At 46.7% G+C, this 20,166-nt stretch overlaps 1 protein-coding gene across 2 annotated transcripts in view; it reads left to right on the top strand.

Moving 5' to 3' along the window:
• The window catches only part of lss (lanosterol synthase (2,3-oxidosqualene-lanosterol cyclase)), a 112,698-nt gene that overhangs the window by 71,082 nt on the left and 21,450 nt on the right, over nucleotides 1-20,166 (top strand). For both annotated transcript variants that reach the window (XM_073046376.1, XM_073046375.1), the window contains 2 exons: nucleotides 8,920-9,069; nucleotides 10,008-10,104. In XM_073046376.1, the coding sequence (XP_072902477.1) occupies nucleotides 8,920-9,069; nucleotides 10,008-10,104 (247 nt within the window). The remainder of the gene's footprint in view (nucleotides 1-8,919; nucleotides 9,070-10,007; nucleotides 10,105-20,166) is intronic.

Raw genomic sequence — 20,166 nt, 5'->3', positions numbered from 1 at the left:
ATTTGTCACATGTACATCAAAACGTACAGGCAACAGAGTCCGAGGATTGTTCTGGGGGCAGCCTGCAGGCGTTGCCACGCTTCCGGCTCCAGCAACTGTCTAACCCCAACTGAATGTCTTTGGAACGTGGGGGAAACCGGAGAAGCGGAAGGAATCCCACGTGGTCACGGAGAATGAACGATGCTACTCAGAGCGCCGCGTTCCTCCAGCAGATTGGTTGCTGCTCCGGATCCCAGCGTCTGCACGTTCCTCACGTCTCCATTCGTCCTTGTGGCTTTTGAATGGGAATGTAAGAGGAAGTTTGCAGATGACTCACGAATTGCTGGAGTTGTGGAGAGTGAGGAAGGTTGTCAAAGAATGCGACTGGGTATAGATCCTGTCTCCCAGGGGTGAGAGGAGGTAATTTTAAAGGAGATGTGAGGGAAATTGGGGGTGTCTGGAATGCACTGCTTGAGATGGTGGTGGAGGCTGATACATTAGAGACTTTTAAGAGATGTTTAGATGGGCACATGAATGTGAGGGATATGGACATCGTGGAGGCAGAGGGATTAATTTAGTTGACCATTTCAAAGTTCAGAGTACATTTCTTATCGACGTACGTATGCATTATACAACCTTGAGATTCATCTCCTCACAGGTAGCCACAAAACAAAGAAAACCAATAGAACTCAATAAAAAAGACCCAATGTGCAGGGGGGAAAAAAAAGACAAATCGTGCAAACAATAAAAGTAAGCAAATAGCATTCAGAACTGAAGTTCACTAAAGTGAGTCCGAAGCCAGTTGATCACTGTAGCTGCTCCCGGAGCCCGTTAGCTGCAGGCCGCAGCCTCAGTTCAATGCAGAGACGAGTAAAACTTGTAAGCAGCGAGCTGAACACTTGTCTATTGAATTGGCCTTTTGATGACTAATTTAATTGCCTTGGCACAACAGTGTGGGCCAACGGCCCTGTTTCTGTATGGTACTATCCTAGATCTGTTGGAAATGGCAGAAGAAGCTTAATCCAGACAAGTGTGAGGAGGCGTTGCATATTGAGGTCACCTGGTTGATGAACGTATTCAATCAAAGACACGACTCTTAACAACCCTAATGCACAGACGGGTCTTCCAGTGCACGTCCCTTCCTCCCTGAAAGTGCCCAGACAAGTGGATAGGTATACAGTTAGCTTGCCTTCACCAGTCAGGGCATTGAGTATTAAAAAAAACTGGGAAGCCGTTCTGATTGCCACACTGTAGGAAGCGTTCAGTGGGACTTGGGATGTATCGGCTCAAAGGCATATCAAGTGGTGTAGAACTCTGTGGCTGTCACTGGTGGATAAGGCTGTCAGAGTGATGGCTGAACGCATCATAGAATCAGGCAGGGAGTGAAGAGAAATTAGTATTCAGATCTGTGGTTTGGCTCCTTGCAATACATAATCATTAAAACTATAAATTACAATAAGTATATATAAGAAAATTAAATAAATTCTGCAAAAAGAGAGGAAGAAAATACTGAGGAAGAATTGAGTTTGTCTCTCTAGGCTCCTGTACCACCACCTTGATGGGAGAAATGAGAGGAGGGCATGCCCTGGGCGAAGGGGGCACCACGTTTGTGAGGTGTCCTGGATGCTGGGACACCTTGACGGAGCTAACTGAGTTTACAATATTCTGCAGCTTTTTCCGATCCAGTGTAGTGACCCCTCCATTCTGGATGGCGATGCATCCAGTTAGAATGCTCTCCACGGTACACCTGCAGAAATGTGTTAGAGTCTTTGGTGTTGTACCAAGTCTCTTCAAACTCCTAATGAAATGCAGCCACTGTTGTGCCTTCTTTGTAGTTGCATCGATATGTTGGGCCCAGTATAGATCCTGAGAGGATGTTGACACCCAGGAACTTGACACTGCTCGCTCTTTCCACTTCTGATCCCTTGATGAGGACTGGTGTGTGTTCCTTCGACTTACCTTCCCTGAAGTCCACAATCAGTTCCTTGGTCTTACTGGTGACATCACTCAACCAGCCGATCCGTTTTGCTCTTGTACGCCTCCTCGCCCCCATCTGAAATTCTGCCAACAATAGTTGTGTCGTTGGCAAATTTATAGATGGCATTTGAGCTGTGCCTGGCCACACAGCCGTGGGTGTAGGGAGTAGAGCAGCGTTCGAGGTGCGCCAGTGTTGATTGTCAATGAGGTGGAGATGTTATACCCAATTCACACAGACTGTTGTCTCCTGGTGAGGAAGTTGAGGATCCAATTGAAGAGGGAGGTACAGAGGTCCAGGTTTTGGAGCTTGTGATGAGAACACGGGTTTTGATGATGCTATCAATAGTAAGTGTTACTATCGTCCCGGTGATCCAAGGCTGAGTGGAGAGCCAGTGAGATTGTATCCACTGTAAACATACTGTGGTGATCGGCAAATAACAGCAGATCCAGGTCCTTGCTTGAGCTGGAGTTGATTCTGGCCATGACCAACCTCTCACAGCACTTCATTACGGTAGTGCCACTGGGCAGTCGTCACTGAGGCATCTCGCCCTGTGCTTCTTGGGTGCTGGTATGGCTGCCACCCTCGTGAAGCAGGTGGGAAACTCCGACTGCAGCAGTGAGGGACTGAACAGTGTGAATCCTGCCAGTTGGTTGGCACAGGTGTTTAGAACACCATCAGGGCTAATCCCCTGAGAGGGTTCATGTTCAGACGTCAGCCTCTGAGACAGAAGTCACAAGATCACCAGATGCTGCAGGGATTTGCAGAGGTATCGTTTTATTCTCCCTTTCAAAGGCATCGAGCTTATGTGGGAGTGAAACATCACAGCCATTCATGATGTTAGGTGTTGCTTCGTAGGAAGTAACAACCTGCAAACTCTGCTAGGGTTGACGTGCATCTCTGACCTCAATCGGAATTGTTTATTTTTGCTCTTAAGATAGCATTTGGTAGGTCATTCCTGGACTTCTTGTGTAGTTCTGGGTTACCACATCCAGCCCTCAGCAGACTTAGAATCTCCTGGTTCATCAGTGGCTTTTAATCTGGGTTCGTTCCTGAAGTTACACACTCATCCACACAGGTTTTGATGAAGTGATGACAACTGGAATATTCATTCAGACTCAAAGATGAATCTCTGGATATTGTCCAGTCCTCTGACTCAAAGCAGCCCTGTAAGTGCTCCTCCGCCTCTCTTGCCCGTACCTCCTTTGTCTTCACCACTGATGCTGTGTTCCTTGGTCTCGGCTGTACTTCTGTTTCCAGCGTACAGGCCAAATGTGGTTTTGTGATATCATTCTGGAGGAACGTTGTCTCATTTTTTAACTGCATAAACTGAATCTGAAATGACTAGACTTTCCAAAGTGTGGCAATGCGGGGGGGGGGGGGGCTTGCTGATTATGTTGCTCAGCTCCTCCAATGCCTGCTTGACACTGGCCTGAGGTGGAATGTACACCACTACCAGGGTGATGGCCGATGACTCCCTCGGCGGATAAAAAGAATGACATTTGACTGCAAAGTGTCCCTGGTCGGGTGAGCAGGACTGAGACGGAACAGCCAGGTCTGTGAACCACGATGAGTCTGCCTCTGCCTTGAAAAGACAGAGCTGCCCCGTCTTTATGAAGAATGGTGAAGCCGTCAAGCTGCAGCCTGCGTCCAAAATGATGTGGGATAGCCAGAACACGAGCCTTTAAAGAAAAGGTTAGTGTTTTAAAAGGGTGCAACGTGAGGGAAGGGCTAACCACATCGTGAGATGTGGAGCTGAGGAGAGAGTGTCATGTGATTGGTGAGATCTCATCCAGGAAGGTACTGCGGCCTGCTGGGAATGTGAAAGAACGTGTTTGTTCTCTGTAGGAGCTGTGAGGGGATACAGCTGGGTCTGCTGGGATTGTGAAATAACGTGATGATTCTCTGTAGGAGTGTGAGGGGATGCAGCTGGGTCTGCTGGGAATGTGAAATAATGTGATGGTTCTCTGTAGGAGATGTGAGGGGATAAAGCTGAGTCTGCTGGGAATGTGAAAGAACGTGATGGTTCTCTGTAGGAGCTGTGGGGGATACAGCTGAGTCTGCTGGGAATGTGAAAGAACATGATGGTTCTCTGTAGGAGCTGTGGGGGATACAGCTGGGTCTGCTGGGAATGTGAAATAATGTGATGGTTCTCTGTAGGAGGTGTGAGGGGATGCAGCTGGGTCTGCTGAGAATGTGAAATAACGTGATGGTTCTCTGTAGGAGGTGTGAGGGGATGCAGCTGGGTCTGCTGGGATTGTGAAATAACGTGATGGTTCTCTGTAGGAGCTGTGAGGGGATGCAGCTGGGTCTGCTGGGATTGTGAAATAACAATAGACATAGACGCAGAAGTAGACCATTCGGCCCTTCGAGCCTGCACCGCCATTTTGAGATCATGGCTGATCATCTACTATCAATACCCGGTTCCTGCCTTGTCCCCATATCCCTTGATTCCCCTATCCATGAGATACCTATCTAGCTCCTTCTTGAAAGCATCCAGAGAATTGGCCTCCACTACCTTCCGAGGCAGTGCATTCCAGACCCCCACAACTCTCTGGGAGAAGAAGTTTTTCCTTAACTCTGTGCTAAATCTGTCCTAAATGACCTACCCCTTATTCTCAAACCATGCCCTCTGGTACTGGACTCTCCCAGCATCTGGAACATATTTCCTGCCTCTATCTTGTCCAATCCCTTAATAATCTTATATGTTTCAATCAGATCCCCTCTCAATCTCCTTAATTCCAGCGTGTACAAGCCCAGTCTCTCTAACCTCTCTGCGTAAGACAGTCCAGACATCCCAGGAATTAACCTCGTGAATCTGCGCTGCACTTCCTCTACAGCCAGGATGTCCTTCCTTAACCCTGGAGACCAAAACTGTACACAATACTCCAGGTGTGGTCTCACCAGGGCTCTGTACAAATGCAAGAGGATTTCCTTGCTCTTGTACTCAATTCCCTTTGTAATAAAGGCCAACATTCCATTAGCCTTCTTCACTGCCTGCTGCACTTGCTCATTCACCTTCAGTGACTGATGAACAAGGACTCCGAGATCACTTTGTATTTCTCCCTTACCTAACTCTACACCATTCAGATAATAATCTGCCTTCCTGTTCTTACTCCCAAAGTGGATAACCTCACACTTATTCACATTAAACGTCATCTGCCAAGTATCTGCCCACTCACCCAGCCTATCCAAGTCACCCTGAATTCTCCTAACATCCTCATCACATGTCACACTGCCACCCAGCTTAGTATCATCAGCAAATTTGCTGATGTTATTTTCTATGCCTTCATCCAAATCGTTAACGTAAATGGTAAACAGCTGTGGTCCCAATACCGAGCCCTGTGGCACCCACTAGTCACCACCTGCCATTCCGAGAAACACCCATTCACCGCTACCCTTTGCTTTCTATCTGCCAACCAGTTTTCTATCCATGTCAATGTCTTCCCCCCGATGCCCTGAGCTTTGATTTTACCCACCAATCTCCTATGTGGGACCTTATTAAATGCCTTCTGAAAATCGAGGTACACTACATCCACTGGATCTCCCCCGTCTAACTTCTAAACCGTAAGGCTGCTCTCTCTCTCTCTTGCGATTCTCACAAAGGAGGGGGCTGGGGTCATAACACTTTATATTCCTGGCTAGCTTGCATTCGTACCTCATTTTTTCTCCCCGTATTGTCTTTTTAGTTAAGTTCTGTTGTTCCTTAAAAACTTCCCAATCATCTGTCCTCCCACTCACCTTAGCTCTGTCATATTTCCTTTTTTTTTAATGCTATGCAATCTCTGACTTCCTTTGTCAACCACTGTGGCCCTTTTCCCCCCTTTGAATCCTTCCTTCTCTGGGGGATGAACTGATTTTGCACCTTGTGCATTATTCCCAAGAATACCTGCCATTGCTGTTCCACTGTCTTTTCTGCTAGGCTATCCTTCCAGTCAACTTTGGCCAGCTCCTCCCTCCATGGCTCCATAGTTTCCCCTATTCATCTGCGACACTGACACCTCCGAGCTGCCCTTATCTTTCTCAAATTGCAGATAAAAACTTATCATATTATGATCACTACCTCTTAATGGCTCCTTTACTGCAAGATCACTTATCAATTTCTGTTCATTACATAACAGTAAATCCAGAATAGTCTTGTCCCTGGTCGGCTCTGGTACAAGCTGTTCCAAGAATGCATCCCGTAGGCACTCTACAAACTCCCTATCCTGTGGTCCAGCACCAACCTGATTCTCCCAGTTCACCTGCATGTTGAAATCCCCCATAACTACTGCGACATTACCTTTGCCACATGCCAATGTTAACTCCCTATTCAACTTGCACCCAATATCCATGCTACTGTTTGGTGGCCTGTAGACAACACCCATTTGGGTCCTTTTGCCCTTACTGTTCCTCAGTTCTATCCACACAGACTCTACTTCTCCTGACCCTATGTCCCCCCTTGCAAAGGACTGAATCTCATTCCTCACCAACAGGGCCACCCCACCCCCTCTGCCCACATTTCTGCCCCTACGATAGCACGTATACCCTTGTAATTCATTTCCCAGGTCTGATCTCCCTGCAGCCATGTCTCCGTTATCCCAACAACATCATAGTTACCCATTCGCACCTGGGCTTCAAGCTCATCCGCCTTATTTCTGACACTTCGTGCATTCAGATATAGAATTTTTAGCCCATTTCTCCTCTCTCTGTTTGAGTCGCTGCCTATTGTGCTTAACACAGCTCCCCGAACTCCCATCGGGCTATATGCCCCTAGAATTTTGTTGTCCTTCCTAAATTTACTTATTCTTTCAACACATTTAACTCCATGTTCCGTCAGACCATCCCTCTACATGTGTCCTCCTTATCACTTGTTCCGCCTCACCTTTCTCTACTACACACTTAATATTCTGGAACCGTGTAGTCCCCACCTGTCCTTTATTCTTCCTCTCGCTATCCTCTCTCACATTCTGGATCCCCGCCCCCTGCAAATTTAGTTTAAACCCCCCCAAGAAGCACTAGCAAACTTCCCTGCAAGAATGTTAGTACCGCTCCAGTTCAGGTGTAAACCGTCCCTTCGGAACAGATCCCACCTTCCCTGGAACAAAGCCCAATTATCTCCAAACCTGAAGCCCTCCCTCCTGCACCATCCTCTCAGCCATGTATTAATCTGTATAATCTTTCTGTTCTTTGCCTCACTCGCACGTGGCACAGGTAGCAATCCTGAGATTGTTACCCTGGAGGTCCTGCTCTTCAGCTTCGCACCTAACTCCCTGAACTCCCTACGCAGGACCCCCTCACTCATCCTACCCACATCATTGGTCCCTACATGGACCACAACATCTGGTTTCTTGCCCTCCCTCTCGAGAATAACCTGCACCCGATCTGAGATGTCTCGGACCCCGACACCAGGGAAGCAACATACCATCCGAGACTCCTGATCTTCCCCACAAAATCTCCTATCCACTCCCCTGACTATGGAATCCCCTATCAATACCGCTCTCTTCTCTTCCCTCCTCCCCTTCCCAGTCAAGGGTCCAACCTCAGTGCCAGAGACAGGACCACTGCAGTTTGTTCCTGGTAGGTCATCCCCATCAACAGTATCCAAAACGGTACACTCCGATAACGTGATGGTTCTCTGTAGGAGGTGTGAGGGGATGCAGCGGGCTGAACTCCGGAAGCAGAGGTTGATTAGCTTCTGTCATCAGGAAGGATGTGGTTGCTATGGAGAGGCAGCCAAAGGGGTTTACCAGGATGCTGTCTGGTGTAGAAGGTGTGAGTTAAGGAGAGATTGGACAAGTATTGATTTTTTTTCTGGAGTGGCATAGGCTGAGGGAAGTTTTTAAACTAAATTATGAGAGGTAGTTTAAAATTTTCCCCAAGGTAGAAATGTCTAATATGAAAGGATGTATATTTCAGGTGAGAGGGGGAAAGTTCAAAGGAAACGCGTAGAGCTAGGTTTTGCTTTGACGCGGGGAGAGAGTGTGTCTGGAACGAACTGCCAGGGGTGGAGGTGATGGAAGCAGATACGATTGTGTTGTTCAGGAGGGCCTGTTGAATGTGCATGAAATAGAGGGTATGAATCACATCCAGACAGAAGAGATTTAGTTTAGTTCGGGACCGTGTTTGTTACAGACGTTGTCAATCAAAGGTCATGTTCCTGTGCTCTGCTGTTCTCTCAGAGAACTCGGTTGCCAGCAGCAGATAGAGCAAAGTGGAATTATGAAGGATTCCAGAATAACAGATGCGGAGGATTTACAGAGGGAAATGTTCGTTGTGATGCTTGGAGCAGATTTTAGGTAGTCCGGCCAGACAGCGTCTCCGCAGCCGATGAGCAAGTTGCACCAGGGTGTTGGAGAAGCGGTCACAGTGCTTTGGGAACGGGAGCTTTGACTGAAGAATGTAGCTTGGACAGACTTTGGGATCTGCATTACGTTCAGAGATTTACAGCATGGTAAACGGCCCTTCTAGTCCAGCGAGCCCGCGCCGTCCAGTTACAGCCATGTGACCCATTAACCCGTACGTCTTTGGAACGTGCGAGGAAACTGGAGCAACCGAGGGGATCCCAGGCAGACACGGGAAGGACATACAAACTCCTTACAGACACTGGTGGGAAATGAACCTGTTTCACTGGCACTGTGTCTGCCCCCACCGTGAACACATACCAAAACTAGTAGGATGGAGCAACGTTTGTGTACACATCCATTTCAGAAGAGATTACCAGCAAAAGTAAGGTTTAGACAATTGGAGGAAACCTTATGATGCCCCCTTCCAAATTGTTGACAAGTGGGAGCAAAGGTGAAGGGACAAGGGTCTGTTTCCTGATCAGGAGAATAAAACAAATGGATTAATATCCCTGGTCACTCGAGTGGATTTCTTCCTCTGGCAGTTCAGCTCAGCCGCGCCCTCGCTCTCCCCTCTCCCGTCTGCTCTCTGTGTCCGACAGTCCTCCCTCGCTGTAACTTGACCTGTGCTGTACGTTGCAGGGTGGCTTCTCGTTCAGTACCCGCGACTGTGGCTGGATTGTGGCCGACTGTACGGCGGAAGGCTTGAAGTCAATAATGCTGCTGCAGGAACAGTGCCCCTTCATAACGGAGCACATCTCTGAGGAGCGACTGTTTGATGCTGTCAATGTGGTAAGCTGCGGACGACGCCCGGTCAGAGAACCGTAGAGCTCCACTGAACAGAACGAGACCGCTTGGCTCTATCCGCCAAGCTGGTCCATTTTGTTCTTCAGCTGTTTCCCATTAGCCCTTGCAGCTTCAGCCCGTCGACTATCAATCCAGCTTCCCTGTTGGAAGAAATGATTGAATTTATTTTCGCAAGCCTCTCTGATTATCAGAATCAGGTTTATTATCACCGGCATGTGTCATGAAATTTGTTAACTTGGCAACAGCAGTTCAATGCAATACATAATATAGAAGAAGAGAAATTAATCAATTACATCAGTAAATCAGTATATGTATATCGAATAGATTAAAAATCCTGCAAAAACCAGAAATAATATATATTAAAACAGTGAGGTAGTATTCAAGGGTTCCATGTCCATTTAAGAATCAGATGGCAGAGGGGAAGAAGCTGTTCCTGAATCACTGAGTGTGTGCCTTCAGGCTTCTGTACCTCCTACCTGATGGTAACAGTGAGGAAAGAGCATGCCCTGGGTGCTGGAGGTCCTTAATAATGGACGCTGCCTTTCTGAGACACTGCTCCCTGAAGATGTCCTGGGTACTTAGTAGGCTAGTGTCCAAGATGGAGCCGACTAAATTTACGGCCCTCTGCAGCTTCTTTCGGTCCTGTGCAGTAGCCCCTCCATACCAGACCAGAGACTTTCTGGATGGTATCGTTTCACATCCTACCTTGCCGCTTCTGCCATTGGCCCAGAAGGACCCAGAATAAACCTAATTCAGTAAAGAAGATGGTGGGTTAGGCAGCAGTTCTGGTTCTGGAAGAAAATGGGCATTCACCTGGACTGGATTAAGGTGGCACGGCAGCTGCCTGCTTCCCTCCGCACATGCCGTCTGATCTGCTGATCTCCAGTGTCTGTAGTCACGTGAGCCCTCCCATCCCGTTGCAGCTACTCAGCATGAGAAACCCGGATGGAGGATTTGCCACCTACGAGAAGAAGCGCGGAGGACGGCTCCTGGAGCTCCTGAACCCATCGGAGGTTTTTGGTAAGTTCCCTTTCCTTTAGGCTTCTGCTTTCTATTACAAGTGGTGTTTCTTCATCTTCACGCTGGGCATTGCACCTCGTGAAGAGAGAGAGAATAGGCAGAGTAACACACACAGTGCTGGAGCAATGCAGCATCTATGAAAAAGGAAAAGGAGTCGACATTTTAGGCCAAAACCGTTTGTTGGAAATTGTGTATGTAAAACAAAGCTTATTCTCTTCAAAGAGCCTTCAGATTAGAGGTGTAAATCTTGCTGGTGTTCTACAGTTTAAACTTTGAATCACCCTTCAGCCCATCTGTTCGATGTTAAGTTAGATATGGCCCTTGTGGCTAAAGGGATCGGGGGTATGGAGAGAAAGCAGGTACAGGATTCTGAGTTGGATGATCAGCCATGATCATACTGAATGGCAGTGCAGGCTCGAAGGGCCGGATGGCCTCCTACTGCACCTATTTTCTGTGTTTCTGTTTCTATGTTAACCAAGATGCCAATCTAAGAGTCCGTTTGCCCATGTTTAGCACATGTGCCTCTAAATCTGATGGTGGGTCTCCCCAAAATGTCAGCTGTTATTTTCCCTCCGTAGATGCTGCCTGACCTGTTGAGTTCCTCTAGCACTTTGTTTGTGCCCCCTAAACCTTTCCTGTTTAAGTACTAGTTCAATATATTGCTAATGTATCTGTATCAACCACTTCCTCAGAGTCCTTTTAAATAGAATCATAGAGCACTACAGCACAGTAACAAGCCCTTCAGCGCATCTAGTCCATGCCAAACTATTATTCTACCTAATCCCATTGACCAACACTTCAGCCATAGCCCTACATACCCCTTCCATCCGTACACTTACCCAAACTTCTCTTAAATGTTGCAATCAACCCTGCATCCTCTTCCACTGGCAGCTCATTCCACACTCTCACCGTGCTCTGTGTGAAGAAACTCCCCCTCATGTTGCCCTTAAACAAACATTTCACCTTTCTCTCTTAACGCATGACCTGTATTTCTAGTGTCACCCAACCTCAGTGGAAAAAGCCAGCTTGCATTTTCTCTATCTATACCCTTCATTCTTCTACGCTCCAGGGAATAAAATCCGAACCTATTCAAGCTTTCTCTGTAACTCGGGCCCTCAAGTCCCGGCCAAATCCCTGTACATTTTTTTTGTACTTCTTCAGTCTGATTGATATCTTTCTTATAGATAGGTGACGAGAACTGCACACGATATTCCAAATTATGCCCCACCAATGTCTTCTACAACTTCAGTGTAACGTCCCAACACCTGTACTCCATACTTTGACTTATGAAGGACACTCTGCCAAAAGCTCTCTTTACAGCCCTTTCTTCTTGTGACATCATTTTCAAAGAATTATGGATCTGTTTTCCCAGATCCCTGTGTTCTACTGCACTCCTCGGTGTCCTGTGACCGTTTTGTCAGACTTTGGTTTGTCATACCAAAGTGCAACACCTCATGCTTATCTGCATTAAATTCTATCTGCCATTTTTCAGCCCATTTTTCCAGCTGATCCAGATCAAGCTGCAAGCTTTGATAGTCTTCCGTGCCGTCCGCTGTACCCCCCCAATCTTGGTGTCGTCCGCGAATTGCCGATCCAATTACCCACATTATCACCCATTGCGTTGGTATGGGTGACAAACAATGACAGACCCAGCACCGATCCCCGCGGCACTCCATTAGTCACAGGCCTCCGGTCAGAGATCTAACCGTCTGCTACCGCTCCCTGGCGACACCCGCAAGGCCATTGTTTAATCCAGTTTACTACCTCATCCTGAATGCCAAGTGACTGAACCTGCTTGGCCAGCCTTCTATGCTGCACCTCATCAAAGACCTGTAGACAGTATCCACTCCTTTTCATCAGCTTTCCTGGTAACTTCCTTGAAAAACTCTTTAAGATTTGTTAGACACAGTCTACTATGCACAAAGTCATATTGACTACCCCTAATCAGACCCTGTCTATCCAAATACTTATATCCAGTCCCTTAGAATACCTTCCAAAACTTGTCCATTACCGATGTCTGGGTAATTTCCTGGCTTATTTTTAAATCCTTTCTTAAACAACAGAACAACATTAGCTATCCTTCAATCCTACGGTATCACACCTCCCACTAAGGATGATTTAAGTATCTCTGCAAGGGCCCCGGCAATTTCTGCACTTGCCTCCCACTAGGTCTGAGGGAGCACCTTGTCGGGCCCTGGGGTTTTATCCACCCAAATTAGGGTGGGTAAATTGAGGCAGCAAACACCTCCTCTGTAATCTGTATACAGTCCGTGATCTCACGGCTGCTTTGTCTCACCTCTGTAGACTCTGTGTCCGTCTCCCGAGTCTCTTGGCTCCACATATGGATTACTGCTCTGATCTTTCAGAGGACCAATTTTGACCCTTGCTATCTTTTTGCTCTTAATATATCTGTAGAAGCCCTTGGTATTCTCCATCTTGTCTGCTAGAGTAACCTCATGCAGACGTTTAGCCCTCCTGATTTCTTAAGTGTTCTCTTGTATTTCTTATACTCCTCAAGTACCTAATTTGTTCCTTCCTGCCACGCACCTCCTCCTCCTTCCTAACAATATCTCTCAAAAACCAAGGGTCCCCAAACCTGGTCCCCTTGCCACCGTTTACTCTGACAGGAACATACAAACTCTGCACTCACAAAATTCCACTTTTGAAGGCATCCCACTTACCAAGTACAACTTTGCCAGAAAGCAACCTGTCCCAAATCCACACTTGCCAGATCATTTCTGATACCAGCAAGTTTAGCCTTTCTCCATTTTAGAATTTCAACCCAAGGAACAGACCTATTGTTTTCCATAATCACCTTGAAACTAATGGCATTATGATCACCAGATGCAGAGTGTTCCCCTACACAAACCTCTGCCACCTGCCCTGTCTCATTCCCTAATTGGAGATCCAGTACCACATTCGCTCGAGTTGAGACCCCGATGTATTGGTTAAAGAAACTTTCCTGAACACATTTGACAAACTCTATCCCATCTAGTCCTTTTACAGTATGGGAGTCCCAGTCGAGATGTGGAAAGTTAGAATCATCTACTATCACAATCTTGTGTATCTTACAGCAGTCTGCAATCTCTCCACAAATTTGCTCCTCTAAATCCCACGGACTATTTGTAGTCTAATATAATCCCATTAACATGGTCATCCATTTCTAATTGCTCAGTTTCACCCATATAGCCTCAGTAGAGGAGCCTCCAGTCCGTCCTGTTTCAGCACTGCCATGACCAGTAACACCACCCCTCCCACTCTATCATGTCTGAAACAATGGAACCCTGTAAGATTGAGCCACCAGTCCTGCTCCCCCGCAACCAACTCTCACTGATGGCTGCAACGTCATAGTTCCATATGCTGATCCATGCCCTAGGTTTACCCACCTTTCCTATAATACTTGCATTGAGCTATACACAGCTCAGAACATTGGTCCCACCACTCTCAATCTTTGTATGTAGGCTTAACAACAACTTTCCTCACAACTACTCCACCATCTGCTCCTGCGGTCCAGTTCCCACCCCCCTGCAACTCTAGTTTAAACCCTCCCCCCCCCCACTCCTTTATATGTGTAGCACTACCAAATCTTACCGCAAAGGTATTAGTCTCCTTTGCCATGTGTTAAACTGTATTGTCCTCCTATTTCTGGCCTCACTAGCACGCGGCACCAATAGCAATCCTGAGGTCACAACCCTGGAGGTTCTGTCCTTTAACTTAGCACCTAACGCCCTGAACTCGCTTTGCAGGACCTCATCACCATTCGTACCCACGTCATTGGTACCAACATGGACCATGACCTCTGGATGCTCACCCTCCCACTTAAGAGTGATGTGGACTCGATCTGAGATGTCCCTGAACTTGGCACCTAATATCTGGGAATCTCATTCCTGTCCACAGAACCTCCTGTCTGTTCCCCTATCACTATAGCTTGTCTCTTCTCCCCCTTCCCTTCTGAGGCGCAGAGCCTGACTCAGTGCCAGAGACCCGACTGCATGGTTTTCTTCTGCTAGGTCACCCCCTCAACAATGCCAAGCGGTATAGCTGTTGTTGGGGGGAACCCCCTCCTGATGGTCACCCAGTTACCTGTGTCCTAGACCTCGGACGTAACCACCGCCCTGTATCGCCTGCTGATCAGCCCCTCACATCACGAATAATCCAGAGTTCATTAGTTCCATTTCTAGCACGGTCTGTAAGAAGCTGAAGCTGGATGCACTTCGTGCTGGTGAAGATGTCGACCTGCTTTCCCACGTCCTGCAAAAAGCACTACCCTGCCTGGCAACCCCAGCATTGTAATTGTGCAATATGAAAGAAAAAAATCTACCCACTGCTTCCGCCCCTCCTCACTGAAGCCTCCGTGAGCCAAAGATTGAACTCCTTGCTCCAACACTGGCCCACTCACACAATGACCACTCTGCTTAAACCTAACTTTCGTTTGGTCTTTGCCAAGTACCTAATTATGCACACTCCAATGTCTCCTAATGATGAGACCTTCTTAAATTTCCCTAATGTACCTGCCCCTACCACCAATCCTGACAGGCCATTCCATGGATCGACTGCTATCTCTGTATTGAACTTTATCCTTCCTATACTTTCTCCATTTAGCTTGCCTGCACTTGCCTCATATTGTCTAAACCTTTCCCATCCATGTGACTGTGTCATTGTTACCATTGTACCACCCTCAACCACTTGATTTCCATAACCGAACCTGTGCAGGTTTAAGATCCTGACTCAGTCACGTGCAGATGCAACAATCATATTCAAGTCAGATTCTGCAGAGGTTGGGGATTGAGAGAAACACGCACAAAATGCTGGAGAAACTCAGCAGGTCATGAGGGTCTCGGCCTGAAATGCCAACTGTTTATTCCTCTCCATAGATGCTGCCCGACGTGCTGATTTCCTCCAGCATTTAGTGTGTGTTGTAATGATTATATTTGTTCTGCTGTGAATCGGTGTTGAACCTGATAAGTGGAAAGTGAGCCGGCTGGAACACCGGAGTATCACGTGGGTGATTCAGGTTAGTGACCCGTCACCAAGGTGATTGAGTGACATAGCCTCCGTGTTAAGAATTTTCAGTTAATTGTTGTTTAGTCCAATTGCAATCTCCACTCAGTGGCCACTTGATTGGGTACCTCTCATACTTAATAAAGTGGCCACTGAGTGCATGCTCGTGGTCTTCTGCTGCTGTAGTCCATCCACTTCAAGGTTCAAAGTGTTGTGTGTTCAGAGATGTTCTTCTGAACGCTGCTGTAATGCATAGTTATTTGAATTACTCTGGCCTTCCTGTTAATTTGAATCGCTGCTCACTAGATTTTTTTTTGTGTGCAATGTCATTCTCTGCAAACTCTATAGAAAGTTGTGCATGAAAATCCCAGGAAATCAGCAGTTCCTCAAACCACCCTGTCTGGCACCAACATTCATTCCATGATCACGTTTCTTCCCCATTCTGGTGTTTGGTCTGAACAATATCTGAATCTCTAGACCATGTCTGCATGCTTTTATGCATTGAGTTGCTGCCACATGATTGGCTGATTAGATATTTGCATTAACGAGCAAGTGTACAGGTGTACCTAATAAAATGGCCACTGAGAGTAGTTGTAGAAGCACGCTGCATAGAATTTAGGAAAGTGACGTGTTTTGCTATTGTTGTTGTTGCTTGTGTTGCTCTGCTAAACATAGTGTGCTCTCTATATTGGTTCTGGCAACACTCGTGGGTGTGTTGGTAGTTACTACAGCAATACATTTCGCTATAGGTTTTGAGCTGTATGAGATAACGGAATCTGAATCTAAAGGCACATGGGCTGGTGGTTTCATTGGTCGCAGTAAATACACAATCTGGAGTAAGTTCGTGGGGATGTGGGAAATTGAATAGGGTTGCTGGAGGTGAGTTTATGTTGGTCATAAAGTTATAGAGTAGTACAGTGTGGAAACAGGCCATTCGGCACATCTTCTCGCCAACCATTGTGCCCGTGAAGCTAGTCTCATTTGCCCGCATTTGGCCCAGATCCTCCTAAACCTTTCATATCCACATAGAACAGTACAGCACAGAAACAGGCCCTTCAGCCCACAATGTAGTACCGAGCTAATTGAATGAGAAATTAAATGTCTAACTAAACTAATCCTTTTTTGTATACACGATGTCTATATCCCCCCACCCATTCTCTGCGTACTCATCTGCCTATTTCAAGATCCCTTTAACTGCCTCTACTGTCTCTGCCTCCACTGCCCAGCAGATTGCAGGCATCAACTTCTGTCTTTTTTTAAAAAAAAACTTTGGCCTGCACATCTCCTTTGAACTTGCCCCCTCTTACCTTTAAATACATGCCCCCTAGTAGACATTTCAACCCTGGGGAGGAAAGATACCAGCTGCCTACTTTATAACGCTATATACCCCTATCAGATCTCCCCTCTGCCTCAGCCTATGCAGAGAACGCAGAGCAAGTTTGCCCAAACTGTTGTTGTGGCACCCGCCCACTGATCCAGGCAGCATCTTGATGAACCTCTTCTGCACCCTCTCCTCATTCTTCCTGAAATCGGCTGACCGGAATTCAATTCAAGGCTCCATTTTTATTAAGCTTTTATAAGGAGGCAAGGGTTAGATTGATCTTAGAATTGGTTAACAGGGCTAAGGGCCTGTAGGGTGTTATATTCTGTGAAGTTCATTGCCGTGTCAAACCCAATGGCACAATTCCAAATCGATCAGGGCCCGAGGTGGAGCCGGTATTGAGGTGTTGCATTTCTGTACTCTCTGGGTCGATTAATATAGAACATGAATGAAACCAGCCCTTCAGCCCAAGGTTTTTGCACTTTTATTCTAAATTCAGTTTAACCCTTCCCTCCTACATATCCATCTTCCATTTTTCTTTCATCCATGTGTGCATCTGAGAGTCTTTTAAATATCCCTAACCTATCTGCCTCTGTAACCACCACTACTATTGACACCGCACTCCTGAAAACTTACAGGGGTCCCACAAGAGATCCCCATGGAACACCATTGGTCACCAGCCTCCAAACAGAATATACTCCATCTCCTACTACCCTCTTCCTTCTGTGGGCATTCAAGTTCTGAATCCAAGCAGCCAAGTTCCCCTGGATCTCATGCTTCTTGACTACCATGGGGAACCTTGTCAGACTCCTTCCTAAAATCCATATCCACCGCATCTACTGCTTGACCTTCAATCTGCTCTTCAGGCTCGTTAGACAAGACCTGTCCCTCACAGCCAAGCTGACAATTGCTAATCAGACTGAAACATAGAAAACCTACAGCACAATACAAGCCCTTCAGCCCACAATGCTGTGCCGAACATATACTTCCTTTAGAAATTACCTAGGGTTACCCATAGCCCTCTTTTTCTAAGCTCCATGTACCTATCCTGGAGTCTCTTAAAAGACCCTATCATAATCGCCTCTGCCACCATTGCCAGCAGCCCATTCCACGCACTCACCACTCTCTGCATAACAAAACTTACCCCTAACATCTCCTCTGTACCTGCTTCCAAGCGCATTAAAACTGTGCGCTCTCATGTTCGCCATTTCTGCCCTGGGGAAAAGCCTCTGACTATCCACACGATCAATGCCTCTCATCATCTTATATACCTCTATCAGGTCACCTCTCATCCTCCGTCACTCCAAGGAGAAAAGGCCAAGTTCATTCAACCTATTCTCATAAGGCATGCTCCCCAATCCAGGCAACATCCTTGTAAATCTCCTCTGCACCCTTTCTATGGTTTCCACACCCTTCCTGTAGTGAGGTGACCAGAACTGGGCACAGTACTCCAAGTGGGGTCTGACCAGTGTCCTATATAGCTGCAACATTACCTCTTGGCTCTTAAACTCAATCCCACATTTGATGAAGGCCAATGCACCATATGCTTTCTTAACCACAGAGTCAACCTGCACAGCAGCTTTGAGTGTCCTATGAACTTGGACCCCAAGATCCCTCTGATCCTCCACACTGCCAAGAGTATTACCATTAATACTATATTCTGCTATCATCTTATCCTCTTGCTCTTCACATCTTGTAGAATGCCATGGTCCTGTCTGCCAAGGCCTTCTCATGGCCCCTTCTGGCTCTCCTAATTTCTTCCTTGAGCTCCTTCCTGCTAGCCTTATAATCTTCTAGATCTCTATCATTACCTAGCTTTTTGAAACTTTCGTAAGTTCTTCTTGACTAGATTTACAACACCCTTTGTACACCACGGTTCCTGTACCCTACCATTCTTTCCCTGTCTCATTGGAATATACCTATACAGAACTCCATGCAAATATCCCCTGAACATTTGCCACATTTCTTCCGTACATTTCCCTGAGAACATCTGTTCCCAATCTATACTTCCAAGTTCACGCCTGATAGCCTCATATTTCCCCTTACTCCAATTAAACGCTTTCCTAACTTGTCTGTTCCTATCCCTCTCCAATGCTATAATAAAGGAGATAGAATTGTGATCACTATCTCCAAAATGCTCTCCCACTGAGAGACCTGACACCTGACCAGGTTCATTTCCCAATACCAGATCAAGTACAGCCTCTCCTCTTGTAGGCTTATCTATATATTGTGTCAATAAACCTTCCTGACCACACCTAACAAACTCCACCCCATCGAAACCCCTCACTCTAGGGAGATGTCAATCAGTATTTGGGAAATTAAAATCTCCACTATGACGACCCTGTTATTATTACACCTTTCTGGAATCTGTCTCCCTATCTGCTCCTTGATGTCCCTTTTACTATTAATTGGTCTTTAAAAAACACCCATTAGAGTTATTGATCCCCTCCCGTTTCTAACTTCCACGCACAGAGACTCCGTAGACAATGCCTCCATGACTTCCTCCTTTCCTGCAGCCATGACACTATCTCTGATCAGCAGTGCCACACCCCCACCTCTTTTGCCTCCCTCCCTGTCCTTTCTGAAACATCTAAAGCCTGGCACTCGAAGTAACCATTCCTGTCCCTGAGCCATCCAAGTCTCTGCTTCTCCAAGTGCTGATAAATCCTGTATCTAAGAATCCTTTCCAATAGTTTGACCACCACTGACGTAAGACTCGCTGGTCTATAATTCCCAGGGTTAGTAAGCCAGTGAGGACACAAAGATCCTTGCCAAAGGCACAGTATAGATGAGTCCTTGATGAATGATTGGCATGGATGCAGTGGGTCTTTATACGCTATTGGATTCCCCGAGAACGAATACTTTCAGACAGTACTTGTATTTTGTATCCCTGGATGCCCAGGACATTAATTGGAAGTGTTTATATTCTGTCCGATCTGAATGTAGGTGTAGGTTTTCACAAATAAAGTGAAATGAAGTGTTTTATGTTTAATGAAACCTGTAACACATTTTATTGAACTCCAAAACCTGGAACCTAAACACCAAAGTGCCCTAAAAATCCTTGCGTATCAGTTCATCACTTCATACCATCCTCTTAAAGTGAACCCCCAGCTCGGTGTTGGTGGTTGTGAATTATGTACATATCTCCCAATTACGTTACCTTACACAGCCCCCCCGCACCCCAGAATTCACTAAAGCCAGCATTGTCAGCCTGTCTCGAGCTCGGACTCAGGTCCTGCGTTCCACGGGTGGCGGAACCGCGGGTGCCTCTGGCTCATCCAGAGGTGCATTGACACACTCGTGGTCACATCGTGACGGCAGGGCCATGACAACGGAATGCTCCAGGTCTTGGTGGGCCAGTTTAAGGCGATCTACCAAAATACCTTCTGATTTACCTCATTATCTTTGATTAAAGTGTTTTCTCCATGTTCTAAAACATAAACTGCCTTAAGGGGTCCATCATAAGGGGTCTAAGAGTATGTCGGTGTGCATCATGGTGGAGAAAAGCAAACGAGGTGGAACGTAAGTTAACAAGAGTGCAGTACACTGTGATGGGAGGTAGGAATAGGTGGAAAGCAGTGGGATTCACTGAAGAGGGTGGAATAATAAGACTGTAAGACGTAGGAGCAAAATTAGGCCATTTAGCTATGGAGAGGCCGACGAGGTGGTCATGAGGTCAGGAATGAAATTACTTGGCACTTGTTATGGCTGCCCATTTGCTAACTTGCCCACAGGCAACT

This window comes from Hemitrygon akajei, chromosome 5, assembly GCF_048418815.1.
Source record: "Hemitrygon akajei chromosome 5, sHemAka1.3, whole genome shotgun sequence".
NCBI classification, from domain to species: domain Eukaryota; kingdom Metazoa; phylum Chordata; class Chondrichthyes; order Myliobatiformes; family Dasyatidae; genus Hemitrygon; species Hemitrygon akajei.
Note: the sequence above shows the minus strand (reverse complement) of the source record. Positions and strands in the feature narration are given on the sequence as shown.